The sequence below is a fragment of the Columba livia genome, chromosome 5 (genome assembly GCF_036013475.1).
Source record: "Columba livia isolate bColLiv1 breed racing homer chromosome 5, bColLiv1.pat.W.v2, whole genome shotgun sequence".
NCBI lineage: Eukaryota > Metazoa > Chordata > Aves > Columbiformes > Columbidae > Columba > Columba livia.
The window spans coordinates 62,973,850-62,990,367 of record NC_088606.1 but is presented as its reverse complement, the minus strand read 5'-3'; the positions used below and the strand labels follow the sequence as shown (position 1 = coordinate 62,990,367).

The window sequence follows — 16,518 nt, the reverse complement described above, 5'->3', positions numbered from 1 at the left end:
GAAATCGACATCGCATTACTTGAGATACTTGCTTCAAACAATTAAATGATAATATCTGACTCAGAATAATACGCATCTTGTACATTTATGCAGCTAAGGACGTCTCAATAATGCCAGAGGTCCAAGGTATTATAGATAGTTCATAGCACTCTTGGATTTTCTTCTCCAACGTATCACAAAATATTGGGGTAGAAAAGGGAAGATCTGTAAGCACATTTCTATCTTGTATCCATACCTTTCCTTAATATAGATATTTATATATAGCTCTAAAACAAATCTCTAGTATCTTACAATTAAATTAAAACACATCCACAATTGGTCTAACTAATGATTTTGGTCTCAATACTTTAAACATTAGTTGTTCCATAAAAATATACAATTCAACTAATGACAGATTTAAAGTTGTTCTCTTCAGACGCACGCAGGGTGGTTCTATTATGCCCTGGAGATGACAAACACACAATTACAGCAGTCGGAAAACGCGACTCAAAATGGAAAGTCGGAAAAAAGCACAAACACAACGCACATGAAATTGAACTTTTATTTTTCGGTTGATAAAACCCAAAGATCCCTCACAGCAGCAACAGATGCAGAAGTTATTATCTGCAGAAATGATACTTCTTAATCCGTTTGCATACCCAAGGATGGGAAGTGTAGGGACTGCATATGAACACAGTACAGGCACCGCTCAGTAGTAACACAGACCAAGTTTCTTGGCGTATTTTAATCCATCCCATCCTTAGTATCACATGATTTTCATAGTATTAAAGATGACTGTTAATGAGTTATCTGTTTATTGGATTTTGCGTTGGCGTTGCAATTTAAAAACTTTTAATTAAATTCTACACATACAATTTATATGCCCAGATACACCTCCCCACATTTCGTAGTAGCTGACAAACCGTATCCAAATGCTACAATTCAGAATGTAAATGCTACTGCATTTAGCAGCTCTAGCTGCACTAGAGTAGATACTTCTGTAGAGTAACAAAGCACGTATCTTTGTTCAGTAACGAGAGGGATACAGGTTTTAAAATGCACATTTCTATCTTGTATCCATACCTTTCCTTAATATAGATATTTATATATAGCTCTAAAACAAATCTCTAGTATCTTACAATTAAATTAAAACACATCCACAATTGGTCTAACTAGTGATTTTGGTCTCAATACTTTAAACATTAGTTGTTCCATAAAAATATACAATTCAACAACACGGTTGCATCAGCAACACGAGGCCTTTTGAAAGAGGCTCGTGATAGATAATCAACCATGCAATTCAGTGCTCAATGTCATCTAACTGATAAATATTTATACTGCATTCTCAAACTATCAGTATCTTTAAAATCCAAATTTCCCTTTGCAGGCTTACCATGCCTAGAAACACGCAGAAAGCAACCACATCTCTCACTTGCCTGTGGCAATTATGTTTCTTCTTTTCCAACAGATTAACAGGCAAAGCACAAACCTCCTGCCGTCATTTTTAGATCACTAACCTTAGCCTTTCTTTCACATACTGAATTATTTCACAATGGATCATACCGCTCCACGTGAAAAGACCAGGGATTAGCCACGTATTAAGAACTGCACTTTGCCGTTTAAGCTTCAAAGAATCCAATTACTAAGAGTCAATTAGGATGCACTCATATCTGCCATACAAGTGAATGGACACCCAGTAGACAACCAAGTTAATTCTAGATACATAAGGTGAAGCTCTAAATAACATAATAAAAAATAATTTTAAAAATACCCCAAAATCTAAAGTACACACGTACAGCCTCAAACCTGGTAGATTCCAAGAAGTGGACCTCTGTCCAGAAATCATCTTCAAAACAGCATACACTTGAGATAAGACATTAATCGCTTACAGCTGGAGATTCCCTCATTACCACCACAGCACCATTCCACATAATATTAATAATGGTGATGCTGTGGTACAAACAAGGATCCTCCAAGTTGGAAGCAGTCGGTAACAAAACCCCAGACAAGTTCACATGTCACTGTAACCTGGCATATAAGCCTCAGAACATTTTACTCTTATAAATGTGATAATAATTTAGGTGCTAACTATTCCAAGACTAAGACAGTCAGTCTGTAGGTAAGACTACAATAGAACATACTAAGAAACACAAGAGATGTATGACAATTAAGATGAATATTTCTTTTAAACAGCAGAAAGTCAGGGAAGCATCTGGAATTCTTTTGCAGTGCACTAATATATCTTCTGTTTCTAAATATAAAAATATCATCTAGAGAGTCAATCCAGGACTGCACACACAATTACATTTTTTCCCTTAACTGCTTTAAAATTAGTATCAAATAATATAAGTTACAGGAATGATTGTTGCAAATTTGTAAATGTCGGCTATTACAAAATCATTATATGAGAACACCAACTGTAAATTATTTACAGGTGAGGTAATACAATTTCCAGAGTAATGAATTACAATTTAGCAGAAGTGTAAAAATAACGTACTCACCAAAAAATTACAAAATCTGGTATCATTATCAGCTACACAGTAGATCATGATTAGCTTTTGTAGTTGATATACAACATATTCTTAAGAAAAGTGCCAAAATTCTGCTACATCTTTTTTTCAAAATAATTCAGAAAAAAACCCCTAGATTCTATGTTAAGTGATGCCAAAAGAAAACAGGAAAAAAGGGATGCCAATTGTACAAGGATGTCTTATTAAATTCCTTTGAAAAAAATCTGTAAATTCACTTTCATGCTTAAAGATCTGACATGAAAGAGACTTATTAAAAAGAAAATATCAATAGAAATATCAACACATGGGTTTTTGAGGGTATCTTAGGCCACTTTATAAGTACACATTCTGTGAAATACATGGAGACTGAAAACATTCTACAAGCGGCAGAACCGCCGAGGGCTGTTGTGATCAGCGGCACAGAGTCCTGCGGTCACTACTGGTGCACCCCAGTGTTTGTCCTGGGCTCCACGTTATTTCACATTGTGATTAACGTGGGTGGTGGGACACAGCACGCTCTTGGGGACCCGTTCAAAGGGACCTCAGCAGGCTGGAGAAACAGGCAAACGAGAACCTCAGGGAAGGCAAGCGTGAAGTCCTACACCTGGGGAGGAATAATCCCATGCGGCAGCACAGGCTGGGGGGTGACCAGCTCCAGAGAAGGCCACCAAGCTGACCATGAGCCACCACACACCCTCTGCGTTAGGAAGAGCGTTGCCAAGTCGAGGGAGGTGATTCTTCCCCTCTGCTCAGCCCTGGTGAGGCACAAATCAAGTGCTGGGTCCAGTTTTGGGCTCCCCAGTTCAATATGGACAAAGGACATCCAAGAGTGATTCCAGCGAGGGGCCACAAAGGTGATTAAGTGATTGGAGCATCTGAGAGACAAGGAGAAACTGAGAGAACTGGGATTGTCTAGTCTGGAGAAGAGAAAGCTCAAGGGTGATCTTACTAATGTGTGTAAATGATTGATAAGGAAGAGTTAAAAAAGAGCCAGACTCTTCTCAGTAGCATCCAGTGACTGGACAGGAGGCAACGGGCACAAATGGAAACACAGGAAGCTCCATTTAAACTAAGAATGGACCTTCACAGCGTGAGGGAGATCAAAACACTGGAACAGGTTGCCCAGAGATCTTCTGGAGTCTCCATCCTTGGAGATGCTCAAAACCCCAGCTTGTCACCATCCTGAGCAACCTGCTCCAGCTGCCCCTTCTCTGAGCAGGAGGTTGGGCTGGATGAGCTCCAGAAGTTCCTCCAACCTCAACCGTTCTGCGATTCTACGTAAAGGACACGGTCTCTCGTAGCCCAGGCATTGGATCAACTGAGTCACAAAGCAAACTATAAAATGTAAATGGAATATATTTTCTCTTTAAGTTATTGCATACAGTGTTAATTTTGCTGCCTGCGTTTTGCTGATCTCATTTTTTCAAATCTTGACTCCATTTCTTCCAGGACCTTTGGCGTGTATCGCACAACTAATTTCACCTTTCCTTGCGCTGCCTTCAGCAGTTCCACTGCTTTTTCGTGGTGTTCACCTTCGACACTCTGCAAAGCATAAACCATTAAGTACGGTATTAGTAAAGACACACACCGAAAACAAGTATTTTTCATTTTTTGCACAACTTCTATATAATCAAATATTGAAAAACTCTAGTTTGAAGACTGTACAAGGATGTCACCCAAGTTCAGGATGCATTCGTCAGCAAATCAGTAGGAGGTGATGACAAATACACTAAATTGTATTAACAAAAGAGGAGTGCAAAACTTTTGGTTAGGTCTATGCTAAACAAATAAGTTCTGTATTTACATACAGTAAGTGAAATAAGGATAAAATCAGGCAATTATGAAATTACACTTGATCTCAGGAAGACGCTTATTTAAAATTCAAGATTGGTTTTCTCCTTTTGGAATGTATTTTAAATTCGGTAGTCACCCTCAATTTGCCTAATAAGTTGCCACAGACAACTGCAAGGTAGCTGCTTTCTTGATGTTATCTTGTGTGATGACAAGGCAAAAAAAATGCACACTGGGCACCTGCAACAGCACAGCTAACATGCAACATGTTTATCTTAGCGCTCCACATCTCTCCGTAAATATAAGATAGTCAAGGCACGTTCCTCTAAACTGATTAAGAACAGCCTGACCCACCTCAGTAAGAACAGAATCAAAGTACTTTCCTAAAGCAACCCTTAGAATTTACTAGGGTTACATTAGATTCATCTAATCACAAATTTTAAGCAACGGTTCTCAACAATTGCATCCAAACACGCATTCCTGGACAGCACACATTTTATCAGCAAAACTTATTTCTCCCAAACTTATTAGACACAACGACGGGACTGCCCCAAGCCTACCTCCCACTGGTGCTATTAGAAGCTAGAAGGCAGGTGAGGTACCTGTTGATTGGAGGGTTTCCCCATTACTATAAAGTTACTTACAGAAAGAAAGACAACAGTTAAAAACACCCAAGTTACTTCTCTTCTATCAGACTTAAGACAACACATACATTTGAATGTTTTTATGTTTGTTTTTCAAGTGGATGTGCAGGCTGTTCTGTTTAAGAACTACTAATATGAGGTTTGTAAAGTTCTATGTTTAATTATATCAAAACACCTAAAATTCTGGAGTATACTCAAAATCTTCTAAATTAAAAAAAAATTAAACTTGTTTTAAGGCACATTCACTGCAATCTTGGCTGTGGATTTAAGTATTAAATTAGAAATGACAAGAAAATGCCTGTCATGTATTAAGATGATAGGATTCCGTCTGTAAACATCAGATGATCGTTTTGAGACCATACCAACATTCTCAATGGTATTTTACACACTCACTGTATTCTTACAATGGCTAAATATAATTTATACATGTGCATGCACACACACATGCATTATTAGCTATACCAAGTGTCTGATGGTTAGGTTGAGTTTTGGGTGGAATGGAGCAAGAAAGGCCTTGTCTGAAGACAGTCCTTCTACTGTTCCTTCAAAGCACCAGGAAGGCAAGGCCAAGGACAATCACGTCCCTATGGCCATGATTTCTCCTGTGTCTCCTGAAATGGGCAGCTGGACTCCCAGGTAATACTCAGGAGCCAAGTATGTCAAAAATCTGTACTAGCAGGGATATCCCAGTGTACAGACACCCAGTAAGACTCCGTTCTTTTCAAATGGTATAAAAACCCACTTGGGTTAAAAAGCACAAGACTTAATTTGACCCTCAGTCTTAAAATAAAATCCTGTTTGCAGATGTAATGATGAAAACATTGATTTTAAACTAGCATACAGCTACCCTGTCAATAAAATCAAGGGTCTGAGAGATATTTATATGCATTTGACTAGCAGCTGCCTTAAGTCACAGCCTGGCCACAGTCTCCTCTTTCCAGTCACCCTGTGTTTTGCTTTTTGTATTGTAACTCTTCAGAAGAGGATACTTATTAAAAATAAATAGCCACAACAGCACTTTATACATATACTACTGAAAATATACTAGAAAGCCTCTGTTTTTGAAGCTTGGTACACTTAGGTGGAAGAAAAAATACCACACAACTGAAGACAACACCATCCTGTAGTTCCATCTTATTACAGTTTTCACTATGCACTGGCATTTTTATTGGGATAATGAGAATCTGGTCAGTCTAATGCAGCACAGCATAATTTACTACTTACCTTAGAAGTAGAAGAAGGTGCAGAAAACCGTATTAATTAAAATCTGCATCGTGAAATGTGATAGAAAGAGCCATAACGGCAGTTACTATTCCACAAAACAGAACTTTGACTACATTTATACAGCCCCTCAGAATCTGAAACACTGACATAAATAGTTCAGTTCCCAGTTGAGACAGATAACCAAAGCATAATCCTAAAATCCTCAATGCACACAACTCCACAGAAACCTGAGCAAGTTGTTCTTGCAAGGACAAAAAGAAACTATTTTGCCAAGACTAAAAGATATGGAGCTTGTGCCATCTATAAGATGTTCTCCATACGCCCCCAAGTGGAAACATGTAGTTACTGCAAAGTGGAAAGCAGTTCCTACCACTCCGTTGACAGAAAGCAGCTGGTCTCCACGTTTCAGGCCTCCATGTCTGTCAGCTATACCGCCAGGGATAATTCGAGAGATATAGATTGGAGAATTTTGTTCTTTGCCTCCCATAATGTTGAATCCAAGACCTTCTTCGGTTTTGGGTAGTTCAACCACTCTGGGATGGGAATGACCTTCGCTGGCAGCAAACGCAGCTACAGTGGCCTGTAAGAAACAAGGTTTTCCTATTGATAAGAAATTAAATATAGAGCCCTTACCTAGACACAGTGAATAAGCATTTTTATCTCAAAGTACTTAAATATTCAGACAAATGAGATTAATTCCCCAGATGCCAACATTAGCATGAAAAAATTAGAACTCCAAGAATAAAATTAAAACGGAAGAAACTTAAAAATAACAAGTCTTTTATTATGCCCTTTAATAACCTGTTAAGCTTACCCACTTTATCAGACACCTAGATAATATCCTTCCGAATTTTAAATAACCTTCTTCTGCTTCTAAAGTAATAAATTACTGTATTTTACACAAGTTTAATTTGACTTTTACCTTTGCTGTTGCATTAGCTCTAACTTCTGGGCTACTGCTGATATCCACAGTTTCGTATACATGTTCATAGACCTTCAGAGACAAAATAGTTTAAGTATGGGAAAAACAGATATTTTTATGTTTAGGTAATAAAGCAAAATATCAGGTACAACTCAAAAATGTGTAAATTAAAAAGTACACACCCCTAGTAAGAAGTTACTCCCGGATTCACTACAAGGTGTCAAACAGCAATCTACTGTACTACGAAGAAACAACTCTCTGGGCATATTTATTGCTCAGTTAATCCATTTGTACCTAGATCTTAACCTACATCTTCCACAGTATTCAGACCTCACCACAAATGTAGGAGTTTGCTGCTAGTCTAAGACACCTGACCAGAGATGTGGATGACCATCTTCTCTTGTTTGATTCAAGCTGGAACCCTTCAACAAGGATGCATGCAAACCCACCTCAGGACAGCTCTTCAAAGCCCTCCCAAACCCATCCCTCCCTGAGAAACGCCACGTTTTCCTTCAACTGATGCAACTGACTGAATAAGTTAAGAAAACAAACATCTTGAAAACACAGAGGCAGTAAGAAAACTAATCCTAAGGAGGTGCTTACACAGAGGGGTAACCCACACCCTCACATCTACCTGCCAATCATTTGGACTTGCTCAGCGATAAGCACACTGTCCTCCGTAGGATGAAGACATTAAGATAACACTTGTGTCTACAAATGGATCTTTTAAATCATTCCAGGTGTTCTCATCAGTGGTAGCACCGATAGCAAGGCATAGTTAATCACATAAAAACCTCCAAAAGTATCTTGAATAAAGACAAGGTGAAGCAAGGCTCCAACTCAAGGTGATGTGGATTTGGCTTAAAAGAAGAAGGCAAACTGCACTTTGTCCATTCTTACATTCCACAAGGGTAACAGCCTGTTAGCTGCCAGTAAGGACAGACTCCCCAAATAACTTCTACAAAGTTATTTGCTCCTGACCAATTAATTAACGCACCTAAGACATCCAAAATTCTCTTCTTTTAAACTCTTAAGAGCTCTGTAAGCCAAATTCAGCTTTTAGAAATAACAAAATCAGATTATTGCATGGAACACAAAGAAGAAAAAGTAAACCACACTGTTTTGTAACTCAAGGTAACTTACCTCCCTTACAGCATTACAGAATTCACTTTGAAGGACCCTTTGCAAAGCCTGTAGCTTTTGTGGTGGCACTTCTCCACTCCTCTGTAATTTTTCCAGCAACTCGATTGCTCTGCAGATATCTAAAGAAAAATAAAACACTAGTAATCAGGAATGCCTGAGGAAATTCAAGTTTGTCATTGTTGTGTTTCTTTGTTTTGTTTTAAATTAATGGAGCAGTCTGTGTGTGTGTGTGCACACTTGTATACACCTTAAAAATATCTATTAGTTTCCTTTCTCATAAAACTATGTATCTACAAAATAACACCATATTTATCCACTATTTTTAAGTCAACGACACCAATCCAACCCTGTAACATATATGGAGGTATCACCGCCATATGTATATTTTAAAGACAATCTGAGCTTTCCTTGAAGCTTAGACCAGGCAGAAATATTTCATTGATACATACACTATCAACATATCATAGTTTCATATGCATAACTTCACAGATCACATTTTGTCAAAACCAACTAGAATATTGTGAAATATGCTAACACTTGTTGTATATTCAAACAAATTAGTTCAACAAGAATAAACTCAATGCTTTCCCTACAACAGGCCTGAGAACTACCTGGCCTACTTTTTTTTCCAAAGTGCTCAGAAGAACAATACTTTTTGGTGTTCTCAGTTGAGAGAGAATATCTGCATAGTCTGGAATCCTCAACCCCAAACCTCCTCGTTCCAGTCCCTAGAAATATGCTCTTAAGAATTCACGTTGTCCATATTCTCATAAACGCGGGTGCTGCTTTGTGAAACCAAACTCCTTGGGAAGGACTGGATTCCAGACCAGTATGACTGGAGACGGGCGTCAAACTCTATGTGATGTGCTCCCGGCAGCTCTACAAGAGTCGAATACATTCATCTCCCTGCCTTGTATTTCCAAAGTGTTACATTAGTGATGATTCTGAATCACGCAAGTGCTTGAACAGAAGTAGAACAGTCTCCCAGAAAAGCAGATAGAAAGGATTACCTTCATTACCAGTGATTAATCTACTATATAAATAAGGCACAGATTATTTTAGAAAAGGATGAAGTCTGGGACACTGCTATATCCCAAATGCATTACTTCCTTTTTTCTGTAATTAACCTTTAGGCAATCATTTGTCTTGTGAACACACGTCTAGTCAAAGGCATCACGTCAGCACAGAAGACGTGCAGCAGCCACGAGCTTCTCCTAAAGGCCAAGAGAGAATTTACGTAACAGGATGAAAAGACAGTGGGGTGAATGTTCTGAAATTAAGGTGAAGTTCCCTGGCAAGAGACAACCCACGGTGATGTTCTGTCCACTTCTGTGAATTACCAGACAGACACGTCTTAGCAACCAGCACACTGAGATCAGACAGTGCAGGGAATTAAACAGGGCATGACTTCACCTCATGGGCCGGTCACCCACCATGGGCTGGAAACAAACCCGCCATGGAAGAACATCCCAGTGTTTCCACTACAGCCACAAGACACAAATTATTTCAGGTGACAGTTAAGGTTTCTTTCTATGTGCCATGAGAACTTGGCATTTTTTAGGGGGCATTCTCAAGCTTTACAAACATCACGTATCTAACGCAGAGAAATATAAACCCCTAAATTTTAGCTATCACTAATCCCAAACCTACAGAGATCTCGTTTCACACAGGCACACATATATGATATTTGTACAACAACTACAAAATTAAAAATGTGTTTCTAAAGCTTTTAATTTCCTAACACACATTTTGTATTTTATGTAACACACAAAATATTTGGTGAAACTGAAGAGCTTCTAGATGTGACTGTTTATTAATCTTTCAGTCTTTCAATGATGCAAATTCACCAACATTCTCAGTAATCTTTGTGTTCAGCAACAGCAATACAAATTATCTGAATTTCATGAAGTCTCGCACTGAACAGCTTGAAGTAGAGTGATCGACAAATGGCAAAAGCAGCACTTCCAATCCTGCAGCACTCCATATATTCATGAAGAGTCTAGTAAGTATGTAAATTACAACACAGCTATCATTTAAATACTTGCAGATGTTTGCAGACAAACGACTATTTCATGCACATAAAGTGTACAGTTCTACGCAGCTGTTCTCAAATCTGTGATCACAGAATCACAGAGTGGTTAGGGTTGGAAGGGACCTCTGGAGATCATCCAGTCCAACCCACCTGCTAACACAGGTTCACTAGAGCAGATCACACAGGAATGTGTCCAGGAGGGTTTGAATGTCTCCAGAGAAGGAGACTCCACAACCTCTCTGTGCAGCCTGTTCCAGGGCTCTGGCACCCTCAGAGTAAAGAAGTTTCTCCTCATATTCAGATGGAACCTCCTGTGCTTCAGCCTGTGACCGCTGCCCCTCATCCTGTCATTGGGCACCACTGAAAAGAGTCAGGTCCCTCCTCTTGACACCCACCCTTCAGGTATTTATAAGCATTGATAAGATCCACACTCAGCCTCTCTTCTCCAGAACCATGAACCACATTAGGCTGTAAGGTGCACTTTGATTAGGATACTCCAAGAAATTTTAAAGGGTGACAGCAATCTACTGATTCAAAGAGTAACTGCAAAAATCAAGACTCCAGAACTCCATTTGCTCATTTCTCCTCTTTTTTGAACTTCTCATTTCATCAGTCAACTAGATACAATTACTACCTGCATCTCTTAAGAGCCAGAATATTTAACTACACAGCATTTTATACCTTAAGGTAAAATGGGCTAGTTTGGGAACCAGCTGTGCTGTTCATCAAGTGTAGACTGAGAGCACAGAGTCGGCTTGTCAAAAAGTGACTGGGATACACTGGGTTCCTTTTAGACAAAACTAAAGCAAAAGATGCACTTTAATAAAAAAGGGCTTTCAGCTCAAAGGGTCAAGTTGTTGCTGTAAAGTAAAAACCCAAAGCAGACAAACCCAGCATGAAAGCTGAGTCACAGTATCACAGTATCACAGTATGTTTGGGATTGGAAGGGACCTCAAACGATCATCTAGTCCAATCCCCCTGCTGGAGCAGGAACACCCAGGTGAGGTCGCACAGGAACATGTCCAGGTGGGTTTGAATGTCTCCAGAGAAGGAGACTCCACAACCTCCCTGGGCAGCCTGTTCCAGTGTCTGTCACCCTCACTGAGAAGTTTTTTCTCAACACTCTACAGATCTCCTTTAATCACACTGCACCTCTTGCTCAGGTAGATACAGGCAATGGATCCCAGTTCCAGGACCCTTTTTACCCAAAAGTTGTTTTGGTTTAGCCTTTTAACAGGACCCCATGATACCAGTCTGAAAGTTAAACAAACATAGCAACACGACTGGTGAAGGGACTTGAACATAAGACCTATGAGGAGAGGCTGAGGGAGCTGGGGTTGTTTAGTCCAGAGAAGAGGAGGCTTAGAGGCGACCTCATCACTCTATAACTCTCTATAACTACCTGAAGGGAAGTTCTAGCCAGGTGGGGATTGGTCTCTTCTCCCAGGCAGTCAGCAATAGGACAAGGGGGCATGGGCTTAAACTCTACCAGGGGAAATTTAGGCTGGATATTAGGAAGAAATTCTTTACATACAGAGTGGTCAGGCATTGGAATGGCTGCCCAGGGAGGTGCTGGACTCGCCGTCCCTAGAGGTTTTTAAACTGAGATTGGACATGGCACTTAGTGCCATGATCTAGTAAACGGACTAGAGTTGGACCAAGGGTTGGACTCGATGATCTCTGAGGTCTTTTCCAACCCAGTCGATTCTGTGATTCTGTGATAACTTAAGCTGCAGATTCAGTCTCTCCCAGCAACACTGCTCTGGAAAGGAACTAGTCTGGCTGGGAACAGGTGGCAAAACTCACCTTCTAACACCTGTGTGCAGAGAATTAAAGACTGTAGGCTGCTCTGCTGATGTAGGTTGCTTCCTCCTAACGCCTGCTAAATTCCTACAGCTGAAAGCTGTATTCCTCACAATATTAACACTACAGTTTAGCCTAAACTGTTCAGAACCAGAGACTGAAATGAACACTATGCAATTGTTTCTATGATGGATTTCAACAAGGAGCAATGTAGAAATAACTCCAGCAGTACAATGTAGAAATAACTCCAGCAGTAGGTGACTAAAAAAAAAAAAAACCCATAAAACTAACTGTAAAATGGAATCCAGACATACTTCAAAAAATTATTTTCTTTTAACCTTTTCATCCTTTTTGGACCAGCTGCCTGCTCTTCACAAACCATTTTTTGTGATCACAGGATAGTAGATTGAAGTCCCGAAAAACAGACACATTTAAACTAAAAGAACGTGGAAGAAAAAGCCAGCAAGATGCCACCACTTCATATGTGTGAACAAAACACAGAGAGGAAAAACACAGCGTCCTCACAGATACTCCTGATGCACCAACACGTTATGTTCCAATAGTCTGCATTCCTAAGGTGCACACAGAGTCATCACACAGCACCACCAAACCGCAAGAATAACTTCAAAATGTTAAATGTTTGTGGGGTTTTTTTGTTTGGTTGGTTGGTTTTCATCCCTGCACTCCAGTGAACTTGGATGGTGGTGTTTGCATTACAGCTTAGAGAACAGACAGGGAGAATCTTCAATTGCCCTGATGGTAAGCATATGGCAACCATTTAAAATCAGCTACTTTTCTACACTGTTCTCCCTCGTGCTATATGCCAACAACATTTAGTGATGTTCACTTTCAAGCTGATGCTGATTCATCACGTTATCTGCAGTCAACCCCATACAATTCACAGAGGTTATTTATTTCTGTAAATAAAGCTCTTGCTTTCGTAGGTCAATTACAGTGCACTCCCTTTTTCTTCCTTTCTTAAAAAAAACCCAATATGCTGGAAGACTAACTAGATCTTTTGTTCCACCGATTCCTGAGTAACTCTGCAGATTTGTTTGTTTTCAGGGTAATGAGGTGGAGGAGGATGCTCCCTGAGGTTTAACTCCGCAGACCTACCAAGAGCAACTAATCCACTGCCAAAGCAGCTGCCCTAATTAACGAGCTTTGGAGTAGGGAGGGTAGATGAGCTGCGGAGCGGGAAGCAAAGTTATTACGTAAGTCACTATTTAGAGGCTTTCTCTCACACATTATAAATGCTTCACTTGTGGAATGAGAAGGAGGATTAGGCAAACCGAAAAGCTTAATTATGTGATAATAACACGTGATAGTACCAAACACAATGAAGTGGGTATATACAGTGTGTTATATGTCTACAAAAAAACCCACCTAGCACGGGAATTCCCCAACGGGAATGGCAGTGGGAAAACAGTTCATCCAATCACCTGCACTCCACTGAAGCGCTTTCCTTGTCAAAACCAGGATTTCTCACTCTCACTATTCTTTTCTCATTTAAATTTCATGTTCCGATCCCTGTTTTCTTAAATACACACTAACAAACCAACCATGCATATCCTTGTACAAGCGTGTGTCCACTGAGCTACTGTGGACCTTGCACAGTTCTGAAGAACCAACATGAAGTTTACAATTGTTTCTTAAAAGCCCGGCTTAAAAGACACAAATGTACTACAGAAAAAACTAAGCAACCAGGTTTTATATTTTATCTATTTCCCTGCTAATTCTAGGCACACACTGCACAGTATTAACCATGCAAATAAAGACCATAAACTGGAAAATCGGGATAGAAATATAAATGTGAGAAGAGTTAAGCAGAATGATGAACAAGTGTAGTGGGACTCCTGCATGTGTCAGATGACTCCTATAAAAAACAATTATTATTGCTAAGACACAGCTTAACAGATTGAGCTTAGAGCTAAGAATTCAGCTTGGTTCAAGACGAAGTTTTCCCAGGGGACAAGCAGAATCAAGGAGTTATGGGGCTGAGGGCAGAGCCCCGCAGACACATCCACACAAGGGCTGGGACTGAGCGCACCCACCCGCACACTGAAAAACGAGAAAAACCTCCGGCGGCAGCACAAAGAAAAGCCGAAGACGCGAGTCCCAGCGACACCCCGAAGGAGCCAGACACGAGGGAAAACGCTCCCAAAGCCGCTGCGTGCGGGGAGGGCAGCGGGTCGGTGCCCTGGGCGATGCGGAGCGGCAGCCCCGCCATGGCAGCCCCGGCACGGCGGCCGCCGCTCGCTCAGGCCGGGCCGGGGGGACGGGAAAGGCCGTGCCGAGGGCTCGGGTCGGACCCACAGCAACGCGCCGCAGGACCGGGCTGGAGCGGCAGCTCCACCGCCCGGGAGCGCCCGGCGCTCGGCCGCGCTCACCTCGCTCCAGCCGCACCGGCTCTCCCAGCGCCGCCATCTCCTCCTCGCCGGGGCCCGCACGGGAAGTGACGCAGGGGAGGCGGGGCCGGAGCCGACATGGCGGCCGCTGTCGCGATAGCGGGGACAGTCGCAGTGGCGGGCCGGGGTTCATATGATCACTGAGTGTCAGGGATTGGAATGGACCTCGAAAGATCATGCAGTCCAATCCCCCCGCCAGAGCAGGAACACCCAGATGAGGTTACACAGGAAGGTGTCCAGGCGGGTTTGAATGTCTGCAGAGTAGGAGACTCCACAACCCCCTGGGCAGCCTGTTCCAGTGTCTGTCACCCTCACCGAGAAGAAGTTTCTTTTCAAATTTAAATGGAACCTCCTGTGTTCCAGTATATACCTACTGGCCCTTGTCTTATCATTGGTTGTCACCAAGAAGAGCCTGGCTCCATCCTCCTGACACTCACCCTTTACATATTTACAAACATCAATGAGGTCACCCCTCAGTCTCCTCCAAGCTAACGAGCCCCAGCTCCCTCAGCCTTTCCTCACACGGGAGATGCTCCACTCCCTTCATCATCTTTGTTGCCCTGCGCTGGACTCTCTCCAGCAGTTCCCTGTCCTTCTGGAACTGAGGGGCCACAACTGGACACAATATTCCAGATGTGGTCTCACCAGGGCAGAGTAGAGGGGCAGGAGAACCTCTCTGACCTACTGACCACCCCCTTCTAATACACCCCAGGTACCATTGGCCTTCCTGGCCACAAGGGCACAGTGCTGGTTCATGGTCATCCTGTGAGGACATTGTCCAGTCTCTTCTTGAACATTGTCAGGCTTGGGGTGGTGACACCTCCCTGGGGAGCCTGTTCAGTGTCCAGCACCCTCTGGGTGAAGAACCTTTTCCTAATGTCCAACCTGACCCTGCCCTGGCACATCTTCCTGCCATTCCCTTGGGTTCTGTCATTGGTCACTGAAGAGAAGAGTTTGTGACAGGGCTCCTCGGCTGTGGGTGGCCCAGGTGCCAGCCAGAGCTATGGCAGGTTCAGCAAAAAATGCCCTCTTGTTCCCCCCCACCCGACATGACTGAGGAGTCTTTACACATTAAAAACACCACACAGGCTGCGTATCTTTCTGTGCACCCTGAGTACCCCTGGAGATGGAATATATATATACAGAAATAAATATATAAAAATGTTATTGTTATTATAGAATCATAGAACCACTTTGGTTGGAAGAGACCCTCAGGGTCAAGCCCAACCATAACCTAACCTAACTCTAGCACTAAACCATGTCCCTAAGAACCTCATCTAAAGGCCTTTTAAACCCCTCCAGGTTGGTGACTCCACCACTGCTCTGGGCAGCCTGTTCCAATGCCCGACAACCCTTTCTGTGAAGAATTTTTTCCTAATATCCAATCTAAACCTCCCCTGCCACAACTTGAGGCCATTTCCTCTTGTCCTGTGTTGCTATGTGGGAGAATAGACCAACACCCTCCATGCTCCAACCTCCTTTTACGTGAAGCGTGTGCTTCACATTATCTTGTTAGTTATCAATTTATTCTGTGTGTGGGGCTAATGTATTGCCTTTACCTTCTGTATTAAATTGATGTAAGTATGACACATTCTGTGAGGCTTTTTCTGGAAAAGAGGCAACTACTTCACGATCGTTATATATTCTTAATTTATTCTAAGGGTATCACTCTTCACATTCAGCTTAGAGTTTGTCTATGTTTTGTGTTTTTTGCTTTGAAAGGGGATAGTTCTCAACAGGTCTCAAAGCGTCAGCTAATGTGACAGTGATGTACTCGCTCCTTTCTGTGATTCATTTCGATGCCAGTTCCTCTCGTTTTGAAGGATGCTACGTGTGCGTTTCAATGAAAAGGTCATCTGAATGGAATTTTGCAGGTGAACAAAATTAAACCCTCCCAGACTAGTTCTCAGCAAGAAAAAGTGGTTTAGCAGCTGGAACCGTAGAATGTTTCTGGAATAAAATCCAGATGTTTCCATCATAGTGGTGCAGGAACCGCCATTCTGCTACAAGTGATTGAAATTTTAAATAGTCTGGTCTGGCGTTGAACAGATGAGTCTATGAA

The 16,518-nt window shown here is 41.6% G+C and overlaps 1 protein-coding gene across 1 annotated transcript; it reads right to left on the bottom strand.

Annotated features, from left to right (window-relative positions):
- Positions 1–527: 527 nt before the first annotated feature.
- Positions 528–14,596, bottom strand: LIN7C (lin-7 homolog C, crumbs cell polarity complex component). The gene is made up of 5 exons (XM_065065470.1): positions 14,439–14,596; positions 8,214–8,332; positions 7,071–7,142; positions 6,519–6,728; positions 528–4,031 (listed from the first exon to the last, which is right to left on the bottom strand). The coding sequence occupies exons 1-5, from the start codon at positions 14,587–14,589 to the stop codon at positions 3,876–3,878; spliced, it is 708 nt and encodes a 235-aa protein (XP_064921542.1). The 5' UTR covers positions 14,590–14,596; the 3' UTR covers positions 528–3,875.
- Between the last annotated feature and the right edge of the window lie 1,922 nt (positions 14,597–16,518).

Coding starts and splice junctions, on each gene's coding strand:
- LIN7C (XM_065065470.1), bottom strand. CDS start 14,589: ATGAACCCCGGCCCGCCACTGCGACTGTCCCCGCTATCGCGACAGCGG. Junction 7,143..8,213: donor TCTGTAATGCTGTAAGGGAG/GTAAGTTACCTT, acceptor TTGTCTCTGAAG/GTCTATGAACATGTATACGA. Junction 4,032..6,518: donor TGCTTTCTGTCAACGGAGTG/GTAGGAACTGCT, acceptor TATGCTTTGCAG/AGTGTCGAAGGTGAACACCA.